This window comes from Schistocerca nitens, chromosome 1 (genome assembly GCF_023898315.1).
Source record: "Schistocerca nitens isolate TAMUIC-IGC-003100 chromosome 1, iqSchNite1.1, whole genome shotgun sequence".
Taxonomy (NCBI): Eukaryota; Metazoa; Arthropoda; class Insecta; order Orthoptera; family Acrididae; genus Schistocerca; species Schistocerca nitens.
In genome coordinates, this window is record NC_064614.1 from 153,070,309 (window position 1) to 153,096,788 (window position 26,480).

At 38.7% G+C, this 26,480-nt stretch overlaps 1 protein-coding gene across 1 annotated transcript in view; it reads left to right on the forward strand.

The window, feature by feature from the left end:
• Window positions 1–26,480, forward strand: part of LOC126243870 (serine/threonine-protein phosphatase 6 regulatory ankyrin repeat subunit C-like) — a 383,629-nt gene that overhangs the window by 301,681 nt on the left and 55,468 nt on the right. The window contains exons 19-20 of the mRNA XM_049948195.1: window positions 12,573–12,863; window positions 22,095–22,385. Of these exons, the coding sequence (XP_049804152.1) occupies window positions 12,573–12,863; window positions 22,095–22,385 (582 nt within the window). The remainder of the gene's footprint in view (window positions 1–12,572; window positions 12,864–22,094; window positions 22,386–26,480) is intronic.

Sequence of the window (26,480 nt, forward strand, 5' to 3'; positions counted from 1 at the left end):
ATTATCTCTTCCTTATATTTTCATCTCACACTGGATCCTATAGTTTTCCCTGCAATTTTATCCTAATCCTTTTCCCAGCAGCTCTCTGGGCTGGCGTCTTGCCCCTCTGGGCTGGCCTCTTGCCCCTCTGTAATGGCACCATCAACTTGCTTTGTGTGTATGTACATGTTAATATCAACCCCAGATAGCACAGTAAGCCGGTTTCAAACTTGTTTCCAGCTGTAAAGTTCAAGTATATAAGCTTGATCAAAGCTGGAATATTCAGGCCTGTTAGCTGGATTCAAGCTTGAAACAAACATCAAAGTTGGCAGAGTTCAAGCTATATTTCAAGCTTGACTTATCAAGCTTGGCTCCAGCTGTATCTACACACGTGGAATACAGCCTGGTATTTACAGCTTGTTTTAAGCTATATAAATATTAATCTGAATTTATTGAACCTAATTAATTATATAAATATCAGAATGGAAATGGTGTGAAAAAATTATGAAGAAGTTTTAATTTATTTGTGCCACGTATTAGAGAGTTAGTTTAAAATGACCTCTTTTTGCTCAACAACTTGTAATATGTATTCTTAGCTGGTAATCCATTTCACTTTTATCCAGGCTCAATTTTTCTACGTAAAAGAATATGGTATTCCTTTACGTTACGTAATATTTAACATTTGTAACATTAACGTACCGAACTGTTTTCTAGTATAAAACAAACGTGTCAACAAACCACAACCATTAACGCGCGTCACAAAGGTAAAATGGCCGTAAACGTAACTTTACGTTACGTAATATTTAACATTTGTAACATTAACGTACCGAACTGTTTTCTAGTATGAAACAAACTTGTCAACAAACCACAACCATTAACGCGCGTCACAAAGGTAAAATGGCCGTAAACATAGCAAGGCTCAGAAAAGTAAATAAAATAAGATAAAACAGAACTGGAGACAGCCACACTCAATCCAAACTCCACGCCGTCATGACGTCACACACAACACCCTTACGTCACGGCTTATAAACGCTTGTGGCGCTTCCCGTGGACGTCTATGGAAGTTATGCTGCACGCGCATCTGCTGTACAGCCTTCCAGGGAAATTACAGTTTATTTCAAGCTTGGGAAAATTATTTTAATTCAAGCTACATTTTTACAGCTTGATGTAAACTGTGTAACAGGTTGATTTTTCAATCTTGAATTTTTATTTTTAGTATGCTGCAGTCACAAAATCTAATTACTTTCCAAAATTCAGTACCATAGTTTTATAGCCTGATTTATCTTTTTCAAAAAATGCAAATTTTCACTAAAATTTCTTGCTAGATTGTTAATTATTTCAATTAGAAATTTTCACTTCCCAAAGAATTTCTAGTAAATTTTGGGAAACCCCTTTCACTATGAACTGTGCTCCCACAAAGTAGTACCAATGATTTCCCCATTTCTTATTTGTACTGTCATTTAAACAAAATTATGTTACTGTCATTTTGTTTATGTTCCTTTTTATTTTTCCTGATTTTCATGTTAATATATGAAATGTAATAGTTCTGTATTTCAACAAATTGTAATTTTCCATATTATGTGCATCTATAAATATGTGTGGTGCACAAAACGTAAGTCAGTCAGAAGCCAGGAGTCATTACATAAACAATGTGCCTCATTATGTAATTTTCAGTTCAGTTCATGCTATGTAGTCCAAAAATAAACATAATGTAACTGACAGTCTGTGTTTGACTGCCAAAATGTTACCACATATGTGAGAATCACTGTATGTGATCTGAGGTTTTCCCAGCGCACAGAAATCTTGAAAATTTCTCGGGTATTCAGCCGGGTAGCGCCGTCCAAAAGGCGCGATATTTCAGCAAGGCGACTTCTTGCCATCTTCAGGCGATCTTGGTGCCTGATTGATCTCTGATGGATGCCAACTTTATATAATCTCCATCCCTCTCCCGCAGCCTCTGTCTGGGAGCTTCTGAGCGGTCCACGGCTACGCAGTGCTGCAGGAGTGATTCGCTGACTCTCATGCTGGGCGGACAGGGCTGTGCAATCTGCTGTTATAAGCTATTCTTTGCATGGCAAAAATGTGTAACTTCACAAAATATTTGCAGTGCCTCTTAGCCGCTAAACTTTTGGCAGTGTATTTCTTTCATTGTCTTCTTCCTGTGTAAAAGATTTCAAGGTAGGTTTCGGCATGTCTTATTGGCATGAGAGGCATGAACGACCTCCACTTCCTTAAAATGGAAAACAAATTATCCAGACTATATTCATGCAGTGTTTGATAACAAGAGTCCTTAGTGACTTCCAATGCACTTTAAATATAATTTTAAACATTATCTAAACTTTTTTTTTTTTTTTTTGCTTACAAGCATAACATGGAATATATGTAGCATATTAACTCATTGGTAAATAGATCAGAAGTTTGAAGCTGTTTTATACCAGGAAGTTTCATTCTTAAAAGAATTTGGGGAGTACTGATTACTTACTATCTTGGAAAAAGCACTATAGGATTAAGAACCATTTACATTCCATAGGTGCAGGAATGAAAAGGAATATCTTGGACAATTTCAACTAAATTTGTTAGTTATGTGGCTTATTATTTTTATAGAAACACTGTGGGAGGGAAACCCTGCACTACCACTAGGGGTCAGGGTGTGGATGAGAAGGGGTGACATAAAAATGTCCAAAAACAAGCTTTTGGTATTTATATCCTGTATTGATTTGACTTGCAATACCTTAAAAAGTATGAGTGCAACTTGTCTCTCATTTGTGCTCTTCATTGTGTCAGTGAGCACTGCATTGAGCTAAGAATTTTGTCAATGTATTTCAGGACATAAGATCAAGCCATATTGCCAAATACTACAGATAAATTTAGCATTCTCTCTGGTATCATATGGTGTAAAACAGAAGAGAATCTGACAATCAAGTGTGACTTACCGAACAAAAGCGCTGGCAGGTCGATAGACACACAAAAAAACACAAACACACACACAAAATTCAAGCTTTCACAACAAACTGTTGCCTCATCAGGAAAGAGGGAAGGAGAGGGAAAGACGAAAGGATGTGGGTTTTAAGGGAGAGGGTAAGGAGTCATTCCAATCCCGGGAGCGGAAAGACTTACCTTAGGGGGAAAAAAGGACAGGTATACACTCACACACACACACACACACACACATATCCATCCACACATATACAGACACAAGTATATGTGTGGATGGATATGTGTGTGTGTGCTCTCCAGCAGGTGGCCTCTGACAGACAGCCCACACAGTTTCCATCATTGGAATATTCAGTTTTACGGACCAGTGGCTTGTTGCCAGAATGTGTAACCAAGTATTACATACAAGGTTATAACAGTACTCCATCCAGATATTTCTGTTATACTACCATTTGTTACATGGTACATTAAATTGTAAATGTAAATATCTAAATATTTGTTGTTATTGTGGTCTTCACTCTGAAGACTGATTTATTTCTGTCCCTAACCACATTGACTATTCCATGGTGCCCCTGTCTGTGCATCATCCATTCTTTCAGTCAAGTTTTCCATAACATTATTACTTCCCCAATTTGCTTCAGTACCTCTTCAGTAGTTATCACATCTACCCATCTAATCTCCAGCAATTCTTCTGCAGCAACACATTTTTGTCTGGATTGCTAATCACGTACATTTCACTTTGATATAAAGTTTTCCAGATAAATGCTTTCAGAAAATACTTCATGAACTTAGACTGACACTTACATTAGAATGTTAAAATATTTATCTTTTTCTTTATTGACATTGCATTTTATATCCTCAATTCTTCTCCCATTGTCAGTTAATTTGGTGCCCAAATAGCAAAGCTTCTCTACTACCTTTTGTGTCTCATTTCCTAATCTATCTCCCTCAGCACCACCTGACATTATTTTACTACATTCCATTACCCTTGTTTTACTTTTGTTATTATCCATCTTATATCCTTTTCCCAAGATGCTTTCCATTCCATTTAATGATCTTCCATGGCCTTTGCCATATGTTATAGAATAACAATGCCATCAGCAAACCTTCTCAAGATTGTCTTTGATTTTCTTCATTGCTTGCTGAATGAACAGCTTCAACAGCCTCGGTAATATGCTACAATCTTGTCTCACTCACTCCTCAACTACTCACTTCCTCTTATTTCCTTTGACTGTTTCAACTGCAGCATGGTTTCTATACTGCTTGTAGATAATCTTCTGTACTCGGTATTTTATTTTGCTAGCTTCAGAATTTCAAATAGTGTACTCCAGTCAACATTGCCAAAAGCTTTTTCCAGGTCTAAAAGTGCTAAATCGAATAACATGTTGTGAATTTGAGGGGAAAAGTAGTAATTGCATGTTTAACTTATCAGTTGATTTAAAATTATTATGAAGGTTTTGATTCTTCAGTTGATGTATTGAGGATAAGAATTAAATGAAAGTAAATCTAAAAGAAGGCCCTTTTAGGTAATGGAGGTCTTGACTGCAGCTGGAGCAGACGTCACATCGAAGGATGTCACTGGTCGAACACCCCTGCACTTGGCAGCTGAGGCACATAATGTGGAAGGTCTGGAACTGTTACTGAAAAAGGCAGCAAGCATTGATGAACAGGACAGCGATGGCCAAACTCCACTGATGCTTGCTGTTGGTAGCAGTAATACAGTCAATTTACTGCTGAGGAAAGGTGCGAGTATTAGTGTGAAAAATCACTCTGGGAAGACAGTGCTGGAAGAAGCAATGGATCACGGCAGTCATGGTGTAAGTTTAAACTACACAATTCTCACCAAAGAAAAAGACTCTTGTATTGCACTGTAAGACTGAAACAACAGCATGGCCACAGTGAACCAGAGTTTGTTCTTCATCTATGTGCAAGTAAACAACACTTGAGAATGTGGACACAAACATAGAAACAATCCAGGCACTGATACAAGCAGTTTCTGACAATAAGTGACAACACAGTATGAGAGTGATCGGCTGCTGCACTGTGCTTATAAAGAGGAAGGCACTGGAAATGGCGCAGGAGTCATTCCAATTCTGGGAGCGGAAAGACTTACCTTAGGGGGAAAAAAGGACAGGTATACACTCACACACACACACACACACATATCCATCCACATATATACAGACACAAGTATATGTGTGGATGGATATGTGTGTGTGTGTGTGTGTGTGCGAGTGTATACCTGTCCTTTTTTCCCCCTAAGGTAAGTCTTTCCGCTCCCGGAATTGGAATGACTCCTTACCCTCTCCCTTAAAACCCACAACCTTTCATCTTTCCCTCTCCTTCCCTCTTTCCTGATGAGGCAACAGTTTGTTGCGAAAGATTGAATTTTGTGTGTGTGTTTGTGTTTGTTTGTGTGTCTATCGACCTGCCAGCGCTTTCGTTCGATAAGTCACATCATCTTTGTTTTTAGATATATTTTTCCCACGTGGAATGTTTCCCTCTATTATATTGACAATCATGTGTGCAATATATACCACATGTGCATTTGTTGAACAACTCCTCCTAAGTCCCTGAATGAAATTCAGCCAGAATTGGTACACCTGTTACTTACTATAAGGAAAGAAATACTGTGAAGGTGAAAACCACCACTCTCCCATTTGGGTGGAAATGGGGTGGTAATGGGGTGATGGACAAACAAGGGGGACGAGGAGGTGGATTGACAGAAAGGGTTGGAGGAGATGGTCAGAGATAAGGTGGATATGGACAGCGCGAGGGGGCAGGAAGAGATGGACAGAGAGAGGTGGAAGAGGAAGTGGATGAGAGAGGGGACAGGAGGAGATGGAAGAGTGGGAGAAGGAGAAGATGGACAGAGAGAGGGGAGGAGGGGATGGGCAGAGAAAGCAGAGAAAGGGAGGGGAAGAGGAGATGAGATGAGCACAGAGACAGAGGGGCTGGGGGCTAAATAGAGAGGAGGGAGGGGGTGGGGGGGGGGGGCTAATCTTCGAAAGGATAAAGTTGTCATTCAGTAAATATGAAGAGATCTGAAACTAGTTGTGGCAGTTTTGTGTACTTAAATTAACGAATCATTATCAAGTCTTTAACAGTAGGAAGATGACCAAAGAAGATGTGTTATGAGACTTCCCCCTATACCAGTGGTGGCAAAATGAAACATAAAAATCAAGTTATATCTGCAAGAATTCCTTTCCTCTGTAATATCTTTTGTCATCATTTTCTATGTTATGCTGGTTAGTTAGGAGATGATTTGTAAATATTGTTGTTACTTGTCAAACTGAGGCTTTCGTTATGTCCTCAAAGCAGTTTATGGGACTATTCCCACTTAATAGTGTGAAGTAATAACATAGGGGTAGCCAAGTGTACTAGTGCATGTAACCTAAAACATTAGCACAGGAAATGTAAAAATGTAGAATATTTTATTAGATGGCACAAATTTAAGCAGCTGGAACTATGCGACAACTCTCCAAAGCAAGCTCAAGCTATCAAGTTCTGTTGGAAGCCACTACATGGAAATTGTGGGGATCTAGTTAAGATGACACAAGTGGACAATATGCTCAGAAGAAGGTCCTACTGGATGAATATCACATAAATTCTGTGAAGTATAAAATACAAAATACACAAATAATTAATGTAGAAGTACATGGAGCATGGTAACAACAACAAAACTGATTACGATTTCTGGGAATTATTAACTTAAAGTTTTGAGCTGAAATATACCAGAAAAGACTGAACACTAGATGCTAACTTTGAGAAAATGGCTATCATTTGTAGTTTTTTTAGTAACAATACATGCAGAATATGAAGTTGTGGCTACAGTTTTGAGACACCCTCATGTGTCTAAAAGAAATTGACTTTTGTGAAAGACAGACAATTAGATGAAGGAGCAAAGGAAAATAATTGTAAATTCATTTAAAGAAATTGTGTGGTACATGGCATTTGTGTCTAAAAAATCTAATTGTGTGGTATTTTAGCTGCAAACAATAAGTTATGTCTGAAAACCACATACTACAGATGGAGAATAATATTAGAGAACAGTGCAATGCAGAATTACCATAAAATCATGAAATAAACTCATCAGAAACAAACAAATTGGAGAATATTATTCTTTCTCAGTTGTTACTGAAAACTGTGTAGGTGACAAAATGGATAAGTTTCTGGGCTTAGTGATGATGAAACATTTAGTTAATAATATTTTCATTTAATTAATTTGGGGAAACCTAAAAATTCAACAAGAACAAGTGTATTTCTGTTGAAACAAAAGTTTGGCATAGCTGATGGTGAAAATAATTTCTGAGGAAAGAAATTTTAAATAAAAAGAAAACAAAGTATTGCTAAGTAACACATTGACAGTGTGAATATCAGCAATCATTGTTAATTCCATTGTTATTGAAAGTCATTTGGCCCAGATCTAAAAATAGAAGGAAAGTAGAGGATGAGAAGTGAAGATGGAGTATATATATGAAGAGAATCCAACAAAAGTATAACAGAAAGACTGAAAGAAATGAAAAGAAAAAAAGCAATACAAGAGGGCTTATTCATAATTATTGGAATGCAGAAATGCATTTCCCAGATACCTTTAGTGACTATGCATGATGGAAACAAGGAGAAGCAACAGCAGATGAAGCAGTGCATTGGATTATGAAGAACTCAAACCAACATGCAGGCCAATCTGACCTTTTTAGAAATAGGATTTTTGAGATACTAGCAAAAATTAAATATTTCTCTGAGAAATTAAATATCAACACCCTGTTTCAGGCAGGAAAATTGAAATAGGCATAGCACTAAGATCCTAAATGAAGGGAGTGTGGAAATTTCGTCTCTACAGGACAAACTTCATAGATCAGTACTTAATGGAATGTGAAGATTACAGGATTAATAAAGGCAAGTGATCCATGGTATAGGGGTATCATTTTTGACTAGTTATCAAAGGTACTCTGTCCCAAGTTCAAACACAGCCACTTCTTAAATTTTGAATAAAAATCATTGATAGTGGCAGCTGAAGCCTTCCAGCATAAGAAGTAAACCTCGTTCCGCCAGTGGCCTTGTCAATGAGGGCAGATGATTGGACAGAGTTTCAGAGCAATCTCTTTCCCATGGGGAGGGAAGCTGCTCCTAAAAGGCAGAAGGATCAGCAATAATCAACAACATGTGGATACAGAAGGCAATCACTGCATTAAAGACACACAATGTGTATCTATATGGCCTGATAATTTAAAAAGTGTCATGATGACCTTTCCTTTGGAGAAAGACTCCATATTAGTCCCCCATTTGGATCTCTGAGAGGGGACTGTCAAGGGGAAGGTAACGGCGGGAAAAAGGTGGAATAACCAATGATGAGATAACATTCTGTGAGCTGGAGCATGGGATATCAGAAGTTTAAATATAGTAGGAAAGCTAGAAAATGCAAAAACTCAATCTAGATATAATGAGGATCGGTGAAGTGAAATGGAAAGAAGGCAAGGGTTTCTGATCAGATGAATGTAGGGTAATATTAATCGAGAATAAAATTGTATGATAGAAGTAGGATTCTTTATGAATAGAAAAGTAGGGCATAGAGTGAGCTACTGTGAACATTTCAATGATAAGGTTGTTCTCATCAGAATAAGCAGAAAACCAGTGCCAACAATTATAGTTCAGTTATACATGCCAACATCACAAGCAGTAGATGAAGATATAGAGAAAGTTTATGAGGATATTGAATAGGTCCCTATGGATGTGGACACTGTGATCAGGACACCAAAATGGAGGCAGACAAATGGACAAAAACCGAAAAAAGCCACCTATACTGTCGCAGTAAGTAAAAACTAAATTTACATCCATATCGACAGATAAGCTATAGTCATGGTGATACATTAAAGTGTGACCCATCTTTCTGCCTTAGAGCCAGCACCCAGCATTATGCAACTACCAGTAATGATGTAACTTCCTGAAACCATCTGAAGATGAACCTGAAAAGGTTCGAAAACCGGTTCATGGAATAAAACATAATTATTCAAAAAAGTTACTGGTTGCAGTTTTGTATAGCTTATTTACATTCAATATACAGTCATGGTTCTAAAATATGTGTAATGGATAAGCATAACATATAAATGTCGTGTGACTTGGGGCCTCCCATCAGGTAGACCGTTTGGTAGGTGCAAGCCTTTCGATTTGACACCACTTCGGTGACATGCGCATCAATGGGGATGAAATGATGATGATTAGGACAATGCAATGCCTAGTCCCCGAGCGGAGAAAATCTCCGACCCTACCGGGAATCGAACCCGGGCCTTTAGGATTGACATTCTGTTGCACTGACTACTCAGCTACTGGGAGCAGACATAGGATGTAAGTGCTACTCTCAGATGCAGAGGTTGGCACAGGAGAGGAATTTTTGGTGGTCTACATCAAACCAGTGAAAAGAGCGAATACTAATATCTAAAAGTAAGATTTGTGAAGAAAATGTACACAAATTAGTCCTGTGCACCTGTAAATGAAAGAAAGAAAAAATATTTGTAGCTTCTGTAGAATATCCTCCAATGACCTCTTCAAAAAAATAATATATTGACAGTTGATTCTCAATACAAATATTGAATAAAGGCTTTTATGATGTCAGCTTTTATTTTGTCTCCGCCAGTTTTCTAAATCATTATTATACTTACGAACTTGCAGTAGTTGAACCAAAACCAACCTGTATGTTGAACAGTTAATTAATGAAACTGCTGTAAGTAAACTCAACAGGGGCTTTTAAAATAAATGCCATTAATTTTTGCACTGAATTCCAAAAAAAGTAATTCAGTAGCATTTTACTTAAATAAATGGTAGGTCTTTAACTTCTATACACATTCCAGAGACTCCTATTATACAGTCCATGTAATATCATTTAGACAAAGTAAAATGTTAGTCTCATGAGAAGATACAATAGCTATGTACTGGCATCAATTAACTGTAAATAAAATGGGTTGCATAATTTAAATGCATTGGTTGATGATATAGGAAGATCATGGTATAGAAATGTTTGTGGAATAAATCCACCTGATACATGAAATCCATAAGTAAATACATCCACAAGGAGGGCGGGTCCACCCCAACAGCAGAGATGCCTCACAAGGCTGGTAACCATAGGAAGAGACTGAGGCAGCAGTGGCGGACCCACAGCCATTGCCATGGCACGAGGACACAGCTGGTCACAGTAGCATGCGACCTGTCCATCACTCATTATTCACCTGTAGTAACACAGTGATCAGGCACATAACAGGGATGGGGACACACACACACACACACACAGTTAGGGACATGTATGTCACCTCTACATCTACATCTACATACATACTCCACAATCCACCATACGGCGCGTGGCGGAGGGTACCTTGTACCACAACTCCCTGTTCCACTCCCAAACAGAACGAGGGAAAAATGACTGCCTATATGCCTCTGTACGAGCCCTAATCTCTCTTATCTCATCTTTGTGATCTTTCCGCGAAATGTAAGTTGGTGGCAGTAAAATTGTACTGCAGTCAGCCTCAAATGCCGGTTCTCCAAATGTCACTTATGTTGTTTGTGTTCTTTAGAAGAACACATTTTCAGATGCCTACCTCAACCTGTCTACTGCTGAAGATAGTAAGTACTTCTCTTTAATTGGACCATGATGAGCATCAATAACAACCTGACATTTGTGGCTGATGCCATGGTGTTCGGCCACCCAAGCCTGGTAGGACTGGCTGGGCTGTTAATGACAATGATAGAACTCTATAGATGCACTGCAATGGCATGCAGTGTTTACGGTGATAATTTATGCATTTTGATGAGCAAAAGCAGCACAGGATCCTGGAGGGTGGCTAACTGTCACAACAACTAAATCTGAAGAGAAGTCCAAGAAGGGAACAAAACCTTACACATGTTTGCATCAGTGACATTAAAAGCAAGGAAGAGTTCCTGAAGCCACATCTTGTACACCTCCCAGTAATTGGCTGCATTTTCATAAGGAGGAAACGGTGGCAGATATACCAACAGTGTGGAAGCCCCACTGTCAGTGTGGCTGACAAGTTTGTAACTGCAACCATAAGAAGCTGCTGATGGTCGAAGAGAGATCAGAGCACTACCTCCATGGACAGAAGAATTGAAGGAACAACCAAATAGACTGGACACATGGAAGAGAACACCATACTTGCCACCAACTGTACCCTACTGAAAGGCACAAACAACAGCATGGCCACAATGAAACAAAGTTTATTCTTCTTCCACATACAAGCAAACAACAATTGAGAACATGTACAACAGACATAGAAACAATCAAGGTACTGATACAAGAAGTTGCTGACAATATGTATGAACACAATATGAGAGTGAATGCCTGCTGCACTACACTTGTGAAGAGGAGGGCTCCAGTAGGCAGCATGACAGATGTCGTGCTGTGTGCACTAATATTGTGGCTCCAGCAGGTGGCCTCTGACAGACAGCCCACACAGTTTCCATCATTGGAATAATCAGTTTTACGGACCAGTGGCTTGTTGCCAGAATGTGTAACCAAGTATTACATACAAGGTTATAACAGTACTCCATCCAGATACTTCTGTTATACTACCAGTTGTTACATGGTACATTAAATTGTAAATGTAAATATCTAAATATTTGTTGTTGTTGTGGTCTTCACTCTGAAGACTGATTTATTTCTGTCCCTAACCACATTGACTATTCCATGGTGCCCCTGTCTGTGCATCATCCATTCTTTCAGTCAAGTTTTCCATAACATTATTACTTCCCCAATTTGCTTCAGTACCTCTTCAGTAGTTATCACATCTACCCATCTAATCTCCAGCAATTCTTCTGCAGCAACACATTTTTGTCTGGATTGCTAATCACGTACATTTCACTTTGATATAAAGTTTTCCAGATAAATGCTTTCAGAAAATACTTCATGAACTTAGACTGACACTTACATTAGAATGTTAAAATATTTATCTTTTTCTTTATTGACATTGCATTTTATATCCTCAATTCTTCTCCCATTGTCAGTTAATTTGGTGCCCAAATAGCAAAGCTTCTCTACTACCTTTTGTGTCTCATTTCCTAATCTATCTCCCTCAGCACCACCTGACATTATTTTACTACATTCCATTACCCTTGTTTTACTTTTGTTATTATCCATCTTATATCCTTTTCCCAAGATGCTTTCCATTCCATTTAATGATCTTCCATGGCCTTTGCCATATGTTATAGAATAACAATGCCATCAGCAAACCTTCTCAAGATTGTCTTTGATTTTCTTCATTGCTTGCTGAATGAACAGCTTCAACAGCCTCGGTAATATGCTACAATCTTGTCTCACTCACTCCTCAACTACTCACTTCCTCTTATTTCCTTTGACTGTTTCAACTGCAGCATGGTTTCTATACTGCTTGTAGATAATCTTCTGTACTCGGTATTTTATTTTGCTAGCTTCAGAATTTCAAATAGTGTACTCCAGTCAACATTGCCAAAAGCTTTTTCCAGGTCTAAAAGTGCTAAATCGAATAACATGTTGTGAATTTGAGGGGAAAAGTAGTAATTGCATGTTTAACTTATCAGTTGATTTAAAATTATTACGAAGGTTTTGATTCTTCAGTTGATGTATTGAGGATAAGAATTAAATGAAAGTAAATATAAAAGAAAGACCCTTTTAGGTAATGGAGGTCCTGACTGCAGCTGGAGCAGACGTCACATCGAAGGATGTCACTGGTCGAACACCCCTGCACTTGGCAGCTGAGGCACACAATGTGGAAGGTCTGGAACTGTTACTGAAAAAGGCAGCAAGCATTGATGAACAGGACAGCGATGGCCAAACTCCACTGAAGCTTGCTGTTGGTAGCAGTAATGCAGTCAACTTACTGCTGAGGAAAGGTGCGAGTATTAGTGTGAAAAATCACTCTGGGAAGACAGTACTGGAAGAAGCAATGGATCACGGCAGTCATGGTGTAAGTTTAAACTACACAATTCTCACCAAAGAAAAAGACTCTTGTATTGTACTGTAAGACTGAAACAACAGCATGGCCACAGTGAACCAGAGTTTGTTCTTCATCTATGTGCAAGTAAACAACACTTGAGAATGTGGACACAAACTTAGAAACAATCCAGGCACTGATACAAGCAGTTTTTGACAATAAGTGACAACACAGTATGAGAGTGATCGGCTGCTGCACTGTGCTTGTAATGAGGAGGGCTCTGGAAATGGCGCAGGAAATGCTGTATGGTGTCCAGAAGTCATGTGGTGGATGGCCAGTGCAGTTTCCAAATTGTAGTATGCCAGTGGCCAGTGGCCCAAGCATTACACACAGGGTTCTAGGAATACTCCATCCAGAAATTTCTGTTATCATACTCACACTTATTGCATGGTATATTATCTTGTAAATGTAAATATCTAAATATTTGTTGTCGTTGTGGTCTTCAGCCTGGAGGCTGGTTTACTTCTCTTCATAACCAAATTGACTATTCCATGATGCCTCACTATGTGTTATCCAACAATCCCTTCTTACGGTCAAGTTTTCCTTAACATTATCACTTCCCAAGTTTGTTTCAATATTTCTTCAGTAGCTATCTGATCTAGCCATCTAATGTTTGGCATTGTCCTGTAGCACCACATTTCAAAAACTTCAGTTCCCTTTTTGTCTGGACTGATAGTCACTTATATTTCACTTTGATATAAAAGTTTCGAGATACACTCCTGGAAATGGAAAAAAGAACACATTGACACCGGTGTGTCAGACCCACCATACTTGCTCCGGACACTGCGAGAGGGCTGTACAAGCAATGATCACACGCACGGCACAGCGGACACACCAGGACCCGCGGTGTTGGCCGTCGAATGGCGCTAGCTGCGCAGCATTTGTGCACCGCCGCCGTCAGTGTCAGCCAGTTTGCCGTGGCATACGGAGCTCCATCGCAGTCTTTAACACTGGTAGCATGCCGCGACAGTGTGGACGTGAACCGTATGTGCAGTTGACGGACTTTGAGCGAGGGCATATAGTGGGCATGCGGGAGGCCGGGTGGACGTACCGCCGAATTGCTCAACACGTGGGGCGTGAGGTCTCCACAGTACATCGATGTTGTCGCCAGTGGTCGGCAGAAGGTGCACGTGCCCGTCAACCTGGGACCGGACCGCAGCGACGCACGGATGCACGCCAAGACTGTAGGATCCTACGCAGTGCCGTAGGGGACCGCACCGCCACTTCCCAGCAAATTAGGGACACTGTTGCTCCTGGGGTATCGGCGAGGACCATTCGCAACCGTCTCCATGAAGCTGGGCTACGGTACCGCACACCGTTAGGCCGTCTTCCGCTCACGCCCCAACATCGTGCAGCCCGCCTCCAGTGGTGTCGCGACAGGCGTGAATGGAGGGACGAATGGAGACGTGTTGTCTTCAGCGATGAGAGTCGCTTCTGCCTTGGTGCCAATGATGGTCGTATGCATGTTTGGTGCCGTGCAGGTGAGCGCCACAATCAGGACTGCATACGACCGAGGCACACAGGGCCAACACCCGGCATCATGGTGTGGGGAGCGATCTCCTACACTGGCCGTACACCACTGGTGATCGTCGAGGGGACACTGAATAGTGCACGGTACATCCAAACCGTCATCGAACCCATCGTTCTACCATTCCTAGACCGGCAAAGGAACTTGCTGTTCCAACAGGACAATGCACGTCCGCATGTATCCCGTGCCACCCAACGTGCTCTAGAAGGTGTAAGTCAACTACCCTGGCCAGCAAGATCTCCGGATCTGTCCCCCATTGAGCATGTTTGGGACTGGATGAAGCGTCCTCTCACGCGGTCTGCACGTCCAGCACGAACGCTGGTCCAACTGAGGCGCCAGGTGGAAATGGCATGGCAAGCCGTTCCACAGGACTACATCCAGAATCTCTACGATCGTCTCCATGGGAGAATAGCAGCCTGCATTGCTGCGAAAGGTGGATATACACTGTACTAGTGCCGACATTGTGCATGCTCTGTTGCCTGTGTCTATGTGCCTGTGGTTCTGTCAGTGTGATCATGTGATGTATCTGACCCCAGGAATGTGTCAATAAAGTTTCCCCTTCCTGGGACAATGTATTCACGGTGTTCTTATTTCAATTTCCAGGAGTGTAAATGCTTTCAGAAATACTTTGAAACACTTAGCCCTGCACTAAGATGGTAAAATAGTTATCTTTGTCTTTAATGATATTTCATTATATAGTCTCTCTTTTTCTGCCATTGTCAGTTATTTTTGTGCCTGAATAACAAAGCTTCTCTGCTAGCTTTAGTGTCTTATTTCCTAATTTATCTTCCTCAATATTACCTAACTTGATTTCACTACACTCCATTACCCTCATTTTACCTTTTTTGACATTCATCTTATACCCTTTTCCCAGAAACACAATCTGTTCCATTCAAAGATCTTCCAAGACCTTTTCCATCTCTGATAGGATTACGAAGTCATTGGAAACCCTTCATATTTTTTTTCTTCTCCTTGAATTTTGATTCCGATTCGAGATTTCTCTTTGATTTCCTTTACTACTTGCCGAATGTACAGTTTTAACAGCATGTGGTATGGGCTATAGCCTTGTCTCACTCACTTCTCAGCTACTGTCTCCCTCTCATGTCCTTTGTCTGTTTCAACTTGTAACGGAACATATTAAAGGCTTTACTTTAATGAAGTATGCGATCCCTTCCAAATTCAACCAGTTTAACGAGTATTTATGATTATAGAAAAGTTATTGTGTATGTTAACAATGATTGCACAACATGTCTCCATAAACAGTCAACCCATTAAATTATACTGAATAACTGACCCACACAAAAGTTTATATCACTTGATCACTGATACAGCAAATGTCATCATGAAAAACACTAAGTTTATCTTAAATAATTAATATGAAGTACGAAAAATAGTGGCCAACATAGGTATTTTGGATCTCCTTAAATAAAAATCACCCAGTGAAACCTATTTGTTCACTAGGAGCGTTTTCACTCAGTATTCACGTAATCAATCCTATTTTAGACGAAAACCAATGTAATTCTTCATAATTCACGTTACTTACTTATTTATGCAAATTAGAGAAGTCAATTGACAAACTTCTAAAAAACAGCCTTTTTGTAACAAAGAATTATTCTGTCAAGTCAACAAATCTGTCTGTCATTTTAATAACATGTTAAATTATGTCACTCGATGCAAATTAATAACTTTTCTGCACAAATTATGATAACAGATGTACATGTGACTCATAAACTATATCTCTTTTTAGTAGTTCTTTGACAATGTTATAAATACAAGCAGCAAGAAGGGTCGAGAGAACAGTCGGAGGCAGTCAGGGGCAGTCGGAATGTCACTTTGGTGAATTGTGTTTCTGTGTTATTGTTTGGCAAAACAAGGCAAAGAACATGTAAAGGAAGTACTACTTTGTGTTGTGTTATGGTCTTTGGTGGACAGTGGAATTAATATGGCCACTAAAGTAATAAATATTTGATGTTTACATACGTGTTGGTTTCGCTCGTTCTTTATCATCAAAAGCACATGAAAAACACGGGACCTCATGTTTTTTAACCCTAGACAACCAGATTTAGAGCCAGCATCAGCATTGAGACACAGCAGCGATCCAGCAAGCAGCAGCGATTACTACAATACAATACATTGTAATGGCGCCAACCTAACATCAAGTGCTAACAAGCTCCGTAAATTGGAGTGAAATAGTGCGTTTACAGCAATTAGCAAGATATCAACGACGACCAGGTGGACCATTACAAAAGTGGGGGCTCGTCCGGGATCTTTAAGTGCATCGATGATATAATAGTGCAGCGATAAATTTCGTAAGTGCTTGGCACTCCAAAAAATTTTTATTTGTGCATTGTGGCAACAGTGAAAATATGTCAAAAATAAATAAATAAATAAAGTGTGTTTGTGCGACTACGAAAAACTATCATCACACCGCTCGGAAGATTAACGTCTGGATTATGTCAATGGATTTCATCAATGAAGACTTCAGCTTCAATAAAACCGAATATAAGTGAAGAAAGCCAACAAGAACACCGACCACGACATCATAGCATAGACATAAAGCAAGGTATTTTGTTGTTGTTGTCATTTAAAATAATTAATTGTTAACATGTCTCTACCTGAGAAGGATGAGATCGTAGGAAATGTAAAAATTGAACCAGGGGGTGGTGAACAATTAAACTTAACAGAGTGGCTAGCAGGGTTTGCAAGTCAAATAAGCTCGCAACTTAAACAATCAAGTGAAGAAGTACGTTTGGATTGTAAACAATCAAGTAAAGAAAACACAGATAGACTGGATAAGTTAAGTTTGGATTTTGATCTATTAAGTACTCATCTCAATGAGAAGTGTGAGGAAATTAAAACTACCCTCAGTAGGGACACTAGAGAACAGTTGATACACTTCAGAAAAGAATTTCAAGTTAAAGTTGAAAGTTTAAATGAAAACATACAAGCTAACACAGACAGCATTGCTGTCATCTACAACAGAGTAGATGCTGAAGCTAAAAGATTAGATCAAAGAATAGACAAAACATCAGAAGACCTTAAACAAGAATACAACCTGTACACCACTAATGTAGATACAAAAGTAGAAAATATGCACACTAAATATTCACAACTGGAAGATGCATTGATGTCCAAACAAACGATTTACAATCAAAATACAATGTATGGGCACATCCAAATGAAATGCTTTCCTGGTGAAAATCTGCACCCTATTGACTTTATTCACCAATGTAAGGATATGTTTGTTGTAGGAATGTCAGATAACCTAAAAATTAAGTTAGTAAAACGGTTTCTAGAAGGGGAGGCCCTATCCTGGGCAAATGAGAATAATGATTCTTGGAATACTTTTGAAGAGTTTGAAGCTAAATTTATTTGCAAATTTTGGTCACAATCCATACAAGCCAGATTAAAGTCAGAATTTCTAAATGGACCAGTGTATAGAGGGAAAGTAGGGGGAATGCAAAAATTTTGCAGAGATCAACTGAAAAAACTTGCTCATTTAAATAACTCTTTTGATATTATGACACAAATTGATGTTTTAAAAAGAAGATTACCAGAGAGACTGCAGTGGGAATTGGTCCATGGCCCAGACGATTCAATGGAAGAGTTCCTGAAATTTGTAGATAGATTAGATAGGGCCTTGGAAAGAGAAAGTAACCAAAGTTTTGGCTCTGGCAACAACCAGTATGGGGGGTGGAACAGGAATGTAAATAGAGATTATTATGGGAGGAGAGACTTTGAAAATTCTGGAAATAATGCTCCAAATAGGGGAGATAGGAGATATGAAAATGATTTCAGAAACAATACACAGGAGGGAGGATGGAGGAGAGATAACAGGAATGATAGAAATAGGTATTGGGGAAGAGAACAAGAGAGAAGGGGGTTTCTTGAAACTAGTGAACAAAATGGTAACTACAAGCAGACAGACCGAGGGAACCAGCCGGGAAACGGTGGACAGTCCCACTAGATGTCCGTAGTTTTGGGGATAGACAATATTATGACAGGACAACACATAACCGAAACTGGAAAAGGAGAGGATACAATGTAAAGAGTAATTACCATGAAAATACTGAAGTTGTTAGAATGAATAAATTAGAATTTAATAAAAGGTTTTGGGATACTATGAGTAAAAGTGATACAGTTAATAAAAACTGTGTTCAAGCACAGGTAGTTAGTGAAAGTGCAGAAGTTGAAGGTATTGCAGAGTTCCATAGTTGGGCTGAAAAAGATACTGGTGTTAATAACAAGTCAGACACACCACAAGTAGAATCTATTTTGGGGGGTTTATTTGATAAGAAGGGGGATGACGAAGTGTTTAATGGAGCCAAAGACTCAATTGCTGAGATTCAGATACATAGGGGGGAAACTGCAGATGGGGTTGTTGTGCAGAAGGAGGAAGAAGTAATAGAGGGACATTTAAATAATGATCCTAAATCAAGTGATTTTATTGATGAGAGTGTGGAGGAAGAAATAAAAGTATTTGTAGAATTGAAAAGTGATGATGTGGTAAAGGTAAGTGATGTGACAAACATGGGTAATAATGAGGTTAATTTAAGTGAAATGCAGACTAGGGAATGTGTATCTGAGGACAAGCTATTGCCTATTGGGAACTATGAAATGCTAATCTATGAGAATGGTACTAATAATAATATTAAAGAAAATATTAAGGGATGGAATGTAAATGTGTGTTTTCAAGAAAAAGGGGAAAAGTTTTTAGAAGTTTTGTGGAACAACTATGGAAACTGTATAAACAAAGATGCCTTTTGGAAAGAATTAGCAAAGGTAAGTGCAACCTTGTATCCTATATGGTGGATAAGAATCCGTAGTGGACTTTATAAAAAATGGGGTGAAAACAATAATTTGTTGAGTGGCAACACAGTGTTAAGAGGAACAGATAAAAACAAAGGTTTATATTTAAATGTCAATGCTTTGCAAACAGAGAGGGATGTGGCTAAATGTAGGAAAGAGACATTAGACTTAGGAACTAAAGAAATTGAAAATGATCTATTGTTTGAAAATACTGAAATAGACAAAGATGTTGAGCTAGGTTATCCATATGTTAAAGTAAACATTGACATTTGTCCATTTGAAATAAAAGAAAGCCCACATCCTAATGCGTGTAGACTTATCTTTCCCAGATCAAGAAGGTTATTTGGATTAAGAAACATCACTGAATTGAAATCATATAAACATGATTAAGCACATTTCCCTGTTTGAATACAGTTACTTACCCATTTTCCATAAAGCATGTGATCAGCAAAGATTTTTACTGGATGTGTCAAGTAGCAACTACCACTCATACTACAGACCCTGGAAAAGTTCCAGATTTCTGAGAGAATGTTTTTATATTTTTATTGTCACCATTGAATATTAAATTTGGAGACATCTTCTTTACTTGCAAGGGGCAAGTTTAACCATGCACCCAAAGAGGTGACAAACATTTATTACTTTCTTTTTGTATTGTTGAATATGGGACATGATTGCACCAAATAAAAGACAATGTAAAAATTGTGGTGCAAGACCCATCATTGTGTTACTATTGTTTTCTTAGACATAAGATTAGTGTACAATTTTCTACAGCTAATCAGATGTTCACCAAGTTTGATGTTTGTGTTATGTTGTGACCAAATTAAGTGTGCAATTTTGGTATTAATATGTTCTTGTACTATCTTGACTATGTGTCTCAATGGGAGACAAGTTTTTTAAATATTTCCTTTTTTTAAATGCATGTTATATTCATACATGTGACTTCTCTAGTGTTTGTGTTTATATATCATGTCCATACTTATAATTATGTTCTTTGTTTTCATTTCCTTTATGTGGCTCAAAACGAGCAGACAGTTGCATTGTTTTTCCTATGGACATCTGACCTGTCCATCTATGTAATATATTTATGTTCCTTCTATTATCTTGATTATTCTGTGACTCAATGAGAACTGACTTTGAAATAATTTACATATATTTTTTACATATCTTAAAATCACATGTGATATATTTGTGTCTGTTTTTGATGATTTTCCATGTGGCTCACTGGGAGCAAAGATTAACATTTTTTTTTACTTTCATGTATTACTAAATATTTTTATTATGCTGTCATACTGATTGACATAACACAAAGTGCATTTGAAACAACACAACTAAAATATTCGCAGGAAAAAGTCATTTTTGAAACGTTGTAACGGTCCTTGTATACATACACATTATGCATAGTAATTGACACATTTTTCCTAGTCGGCTAATATCATTAACATTCTGTAAATGATATTACCCGAGGGGGGTATTGTAACGGAACATATTAAAGGCTTTACTTTAATGAAGTATGCGATCCCTTCCAAATTCAACCAGTTTAACGAGTATTTATGATTATAGAAAAGTTATTGTGTATGTTAACAATGATTGCACAACATGTCTCCATAAACAGTCAACCCATTAAATTATACTGAATAACTGACCCACACAAAAGTTTATATCACTTGATCACTGATACAGCAAATGTCATCATGAAAAACACTAAGTTTATCTTAAATAATTAATATGAAGTACGAAAAATAGTGGCCAACATAGGTATTTTGGATCTCCTTAAATAAAAATCACCCAGTGAAACCTATTTGTTCACTAGGAGCGTTTTCACTCAGTATTCATGTAATCAATCCTATTTTAGACGAAAACCAATGTAATTCTTCATAATTCACGTTACTTACTTATTTATGCAAATTAGAGAAGTCAATTGACAAACTTCTAAAAAACAGCCTTTTTGTAACAAAGAATTATTCTGTCAAGTCAACAAATCTGTCTGTCATTTTAATAACATGTTAAATTATGTCACTCGATGCAAATTAATAACTTTTCTGCACAAATTATGATAACAGATGTACATGTGACTCATAAACTATATCTCTTTTTAGTAGTTCTTTGACAATGTTATAAATACAAGCAGCAAGAAGGGTCGAGAGAACAGTCGGAGGCAGTCAGGGGCAGTCGGAATGTCACTTTGGTGAATTGTGTTTCTGTGTTATTGTTTGGCAAAACAAGGCAAAGAACATGTAAAGGAAGTACTACTTTGTGTTGTGTTATGGTCTTTGGTGGACAGTGGAATTAATATGGCCACTAAAGTAATAAATATTTGATGTTTACATACGTGTTGGTTTCGCTCGTTCTTTATCATCAAAAGCACATGAAAAACACGGGACCTCATGTTTTTTAACCCTAGACAACCAGATTTAGAGCCAGCATCAGCATTGAGACACAGCAGCGATCCAGCAAGCAGCAGCGATTACTACAATACAATACATTGTAATGGCGCCAACCTAACATCAAGTGCTAACAAGCTCCGTAAATTGGAGTGAAATAGTGCGTTTACAGCAATTAGCAAGATATCAACGACGACCAGGTGGACCATTACAAACTACAGTCTGGTTTCTGTACAACTTGTAGATAATCTTCTGCATCTTGCATTTTATTTTGCTAGCTTCAGAATTTCAAAAAATGTATTCCAGTTAACATCATCAAAAGTTTTCACTGTGTCTACAAGTGCTAATTCTAATAACATGTTGTGAACTTGAGGGAAAGAGGAATGTTCACATGTTTAACTTATCAGTTGACTTTAAATTATTATGAAAGTTGTGGTACTTCAGTTGATGTATTCAGGGTAAGAATTAAATGAAAGTCATTTTCAGGTAGTGGAGGCCTTGGTTGCGGCTGGAGCAGATGTCACATTGAAGGATGTCACTGGTCGAACACCCCTGCACTGGGCAGCCAAGGCACACAGTGTGGAAGGTCTGGAGCTGTTACTGAAAAAGGCAGCAAGCATTGATGAACAGGACAGCGATGGCCAAACTCCACTGATGCTTGCTGTTGGTAGCAGTAATGCAGTCAATTTACTGCTGAGGAAAGGCGCGAGTATAAATGTGAAAAATCACTCTGGGAAGACAGTGCTGGAAGAAGCAATGGATCATGGCAGTCATGGTGTAAGTTTAAACTACACAATTCTCACCAAAGAAAGACTCTTGTATTGTATTGTAAGACACAAACAACAGCATGGCCCCAGTGAAACAGAGTTCATTCTTTATCCAGATACACAAACACAGAAACAATCCAGATACTGATACAAGCAGATGCTGACAACAAGTATGAACATCATATGAGAGTGAGTGCCTGCTGTTTAGTGATTGTAAAGATGAGGGCTCTGGTAGACAGCATGGCAGATGCAGAGATGCGTGGACAAGTCATGTGGCCCACAGCAGGCAGCCTCTGGTGGCTGCCGCACACAGATGCTGTTTGCAGAATATACGAAGTTTAGCACACTGGTGGCCTGATGCTGCAGTGCATATCCAAGTTTTACACACAGGGTTATAGTAATAGGTCTTGATCCATTTCTAATTAAGTCATATTTGCATTTCTTCTGATGTGACTGTAATAATGAACACAAACCAGAATTCTAACGTGGGGGACAGGTGACCGATAGTGCATTTTTTTATCACATTTAAGGTATGATTTTAACTGATATTGAATTAAGTACATTCTAAACTAAGTATGATATGAAATTAATGATGCAGTGTGTTTTATGAAACTATGTAAATTAATTAAGATGCCAAGATATTACACAGACACTGTTTCATTTAGTATATGAATATCAATGTCTACTTACAGTGGCAGTGGGTATTGGGTGTTTCCTTGGAACTTCGTAATGTCGATATATGTGAAATAAAGGCTTACAGTGTTTGCTGTGAACTAATTGTATGCGTTTTCAGTTATCATTTGTGCTGTATCTGGTAACGTTCAGATGGATCCTTGATTAATGTGCTTAACTCATCAGCAAATGTTACAATTTTTTGAGCATGCTTTAAAGTCATTCAAAGGGCAAGGATAGGAGCAATCTCAGTACCTGTATTTTGGGACCCCCACATGTTGCACTTTCCCTTCCTGAGATTAGTGGCAAAATCAGACAATTTAATCTGCGCTACTGTTTTTAACAAAGGGTACAATAAAGTAAATTGTGAGAATGAGGTACCATTATGGAATGAGTAAAGTTAACAACTCACCATATACTGAGGCATTAAGTGGTCAGTAGGCACATAAACAAGACTGAAAATGTTGCTAAGCTTTTGGTTTATGTCCTTCTTCAAAGCTAACTAATCCAGAATATTCATACACACACATAACTGTGCATGGCTAAATTGTCACAACCGACTACATTGTATCAGCACTGCAATGAAGGTTAGTATTGGGTGGAGGTTCTAAGGGAGAGAGGAGGTTGGGAAGGGGAAACAGTATTGAAGGAAGGGTGCTGGAAGCATTGGCAGCAAGTGCAAAGGGTTTGGGAAGTTTGATCAGTGTGCACACTCTGGCAAAGGCAGGGGCAGATGTGTATGCTGCTCAGTGATATGAAGGAGCATTGTGGGAAAGAAAAATAGAAAAAGGGAGGAGGGAGACTTGAAAAGGATTGACGGAGTGTAGAGTGAGTGGTGTGGGGGCATGGGGACAGGGACAGAGTATGTATGAGGCAGGTTCTAGTGGAGATTGAGGCCAGGAGTATTACAAGGTCAAAGAATGTGTTGTAAGAACAACTTCCATTTATTTAGTTCAGCTGGTAATTGGGGGTAGGGGAGGGAGGGGGGTTGGGAAGAGGGAAAGAGGGAGGTGAAGGGGAATCCTGATGGCACAGGTTGTGAAGCAACTGCTGAACTCTAGCATGTTGCACTCAGCAGGGTATTTACCACCAAGTGGTCAGCTTTGCTCTTGACCACAGTTTGGTGGAGGAGACTTTTTCAGGTGGACATTGTTACTTAAAAGGCCATTCCAAAATTAGAGCAGAGCTGGTATGTGATATGACTGCTTTTACAGGTGGCCCAACCTCTGATAGGGTAGGATAATTCTGTGACTGGACTGAAGTGGAATATGGGTGCTTGGGATGGGGCTTGCACCTGGATTTTCCATGCACATACTTTGTATAACACCCCTTCTCTCCAGTCAGGCTTTAGTGCTGGTGCAGTGTAGTTGACCAAGATAATGTAATCATACAGGTGTATATGCATGTATATATTTCCTTCCTTATACTACTGAGTAATGAATCTGGTTGCTGGAGGTGCTGTATAGAAGACACTCCTGCACCTTTTCTGCACACCTCATACAATCATTTTGTCACCATACACTTCAGTCATCAAAAGTTGGAAGCTTTCAGCCAAACTTCCCACATATGTCATCCATCTGAATCCGACAAACTACGTAATTAAACAATGGTGTCTCACACATATAAATTCAATATAATATGAGGCCCTTGGTTGAAAATGATATGATTTCTGCACTGGTTGATAGCACATTGCAATATAGCTTTTGCAACCTACAGTGGACAATAACTTCATATTAAAAATTTATTATGGCTATGAAACAATATGTCAAGAAAAAGTTTGAAAATACTGTACTAAACAGCAGTCACAGATTGATTCTTGAGTCTTTCCATACTAATGTATTCTCATGTACACTGTAGCAGAACACACTATAACTGTTCTACAAAGCTACTTCAGTTTTGATTATGACTACACTAAAACATTTATTAGCTCTGTGAGATAGTTTTAACCTTGTTACATGGCAGAAAATATGTAATTCTACTCCCCACAGCTGTAATAACATCATCAAAGGTGATCACATAGATACTGTATGCCTGGCAGCTGTTTTTCCTCATTCTGATAAATTTTTGTGGGAAGAGAGGCAATGGAAAGATGATATGGAAAGGATTAGGGAGAAGAAACTGTTTGAAGCTGAGTAATCCCATTGTTACAGATGTAAAATTTGTACAACTGAAAGTGAAGTGTTAATATGAAAATAAAAACCCAAAAGTTATAATTTTTATAGGTAGATCTTAATCTGAGCAAAATACAAAGCTTAATGAAGTAAGATGTGTTCATTTGTCATTAAAAAAAGTGCAAGGGACAGCATTTATGAAAATATATCAGACATTAAACAGATATACCATTATTAATATAAAATAAAACAATTACACGTTATTGATGTAACATTTTATTGTTAAAGGCATAACACATCCATTTAACTGAAAACAGAAGTATTGAGATGCTGATAGGCACATATAAAAGAAGGGAAACTTCTAGCTTTCAGATTTATCTTTTTATAAGTTATAGTACAGTAAGCTATAGTACAGTAACCCCCCCATGAACCATGGACCTTGCCGTTGGTGGGGAGGCTTGCGTGCCTCAACGATACAGATAGCCGTACCGTAGGTGCAACCACAATGGAGGGGTATCTGTTGAGAGGCCAGACAAACGTGTGGTTCCTGAAGAGGGGCAGCAGCCTTTTCAGTAGTTGCAAGGGCAACAGTCTGGATGATCGACTGATTTGGCATTGTAACACTAACCAAAACGGCCTTGCTGTGCTCGTACTGTGAACGGCTGAAAGCAAAGGGAAACTACGGCCATAATTTTTCACGAGGGCATGCAGCTTTACTGTAAGGTTAAATGATGATGGCGTCCTCTTGGGTAAAATATTCCGGAGGTAAAATAGTCACCCATTCGGATCTCCGGGCGGGGACTACTCAAGAGGATGTCATTATCAGGAAAAAGAAAACCGGCGCTCTACGGATCGGAGCATGGAATGTCAGATCCCTTAATCGGGCAGGTAGATTAGAAAACTTAAAAAGGGAAATGGATAGGTTAAAGTTAGATATAGTGGGAATTAGTGATGTTCGGTAGTAGGAGGAACAAGACTTCTGGTCAGGTGACTACAGGGTTATAAACACAAAATCAAATAGGGGTAATGCAGGAGTAGGTTTAATAATGAATAGGAAAATAGGAATGCGGGTAAGCTACTACAAACAGCATAGTGAACACATTATTGCGACAAAGATAGACAGGAAGCCCACGCCTACTACAGTAGTACAAGTTTATATGCCAACTAGCTCTGCAGATGATGAAGAAATTGAAGAAATGTATGATGAAATAAAAGAAATTATTCAGATAGTGAAGGGTGACGAAAATTTAATAGTCATGGGTGACTGGAATTCGGTAGTAGGAAAAGGGAGAGAAGGAAATGTAGTAGGTGAATATTGATTG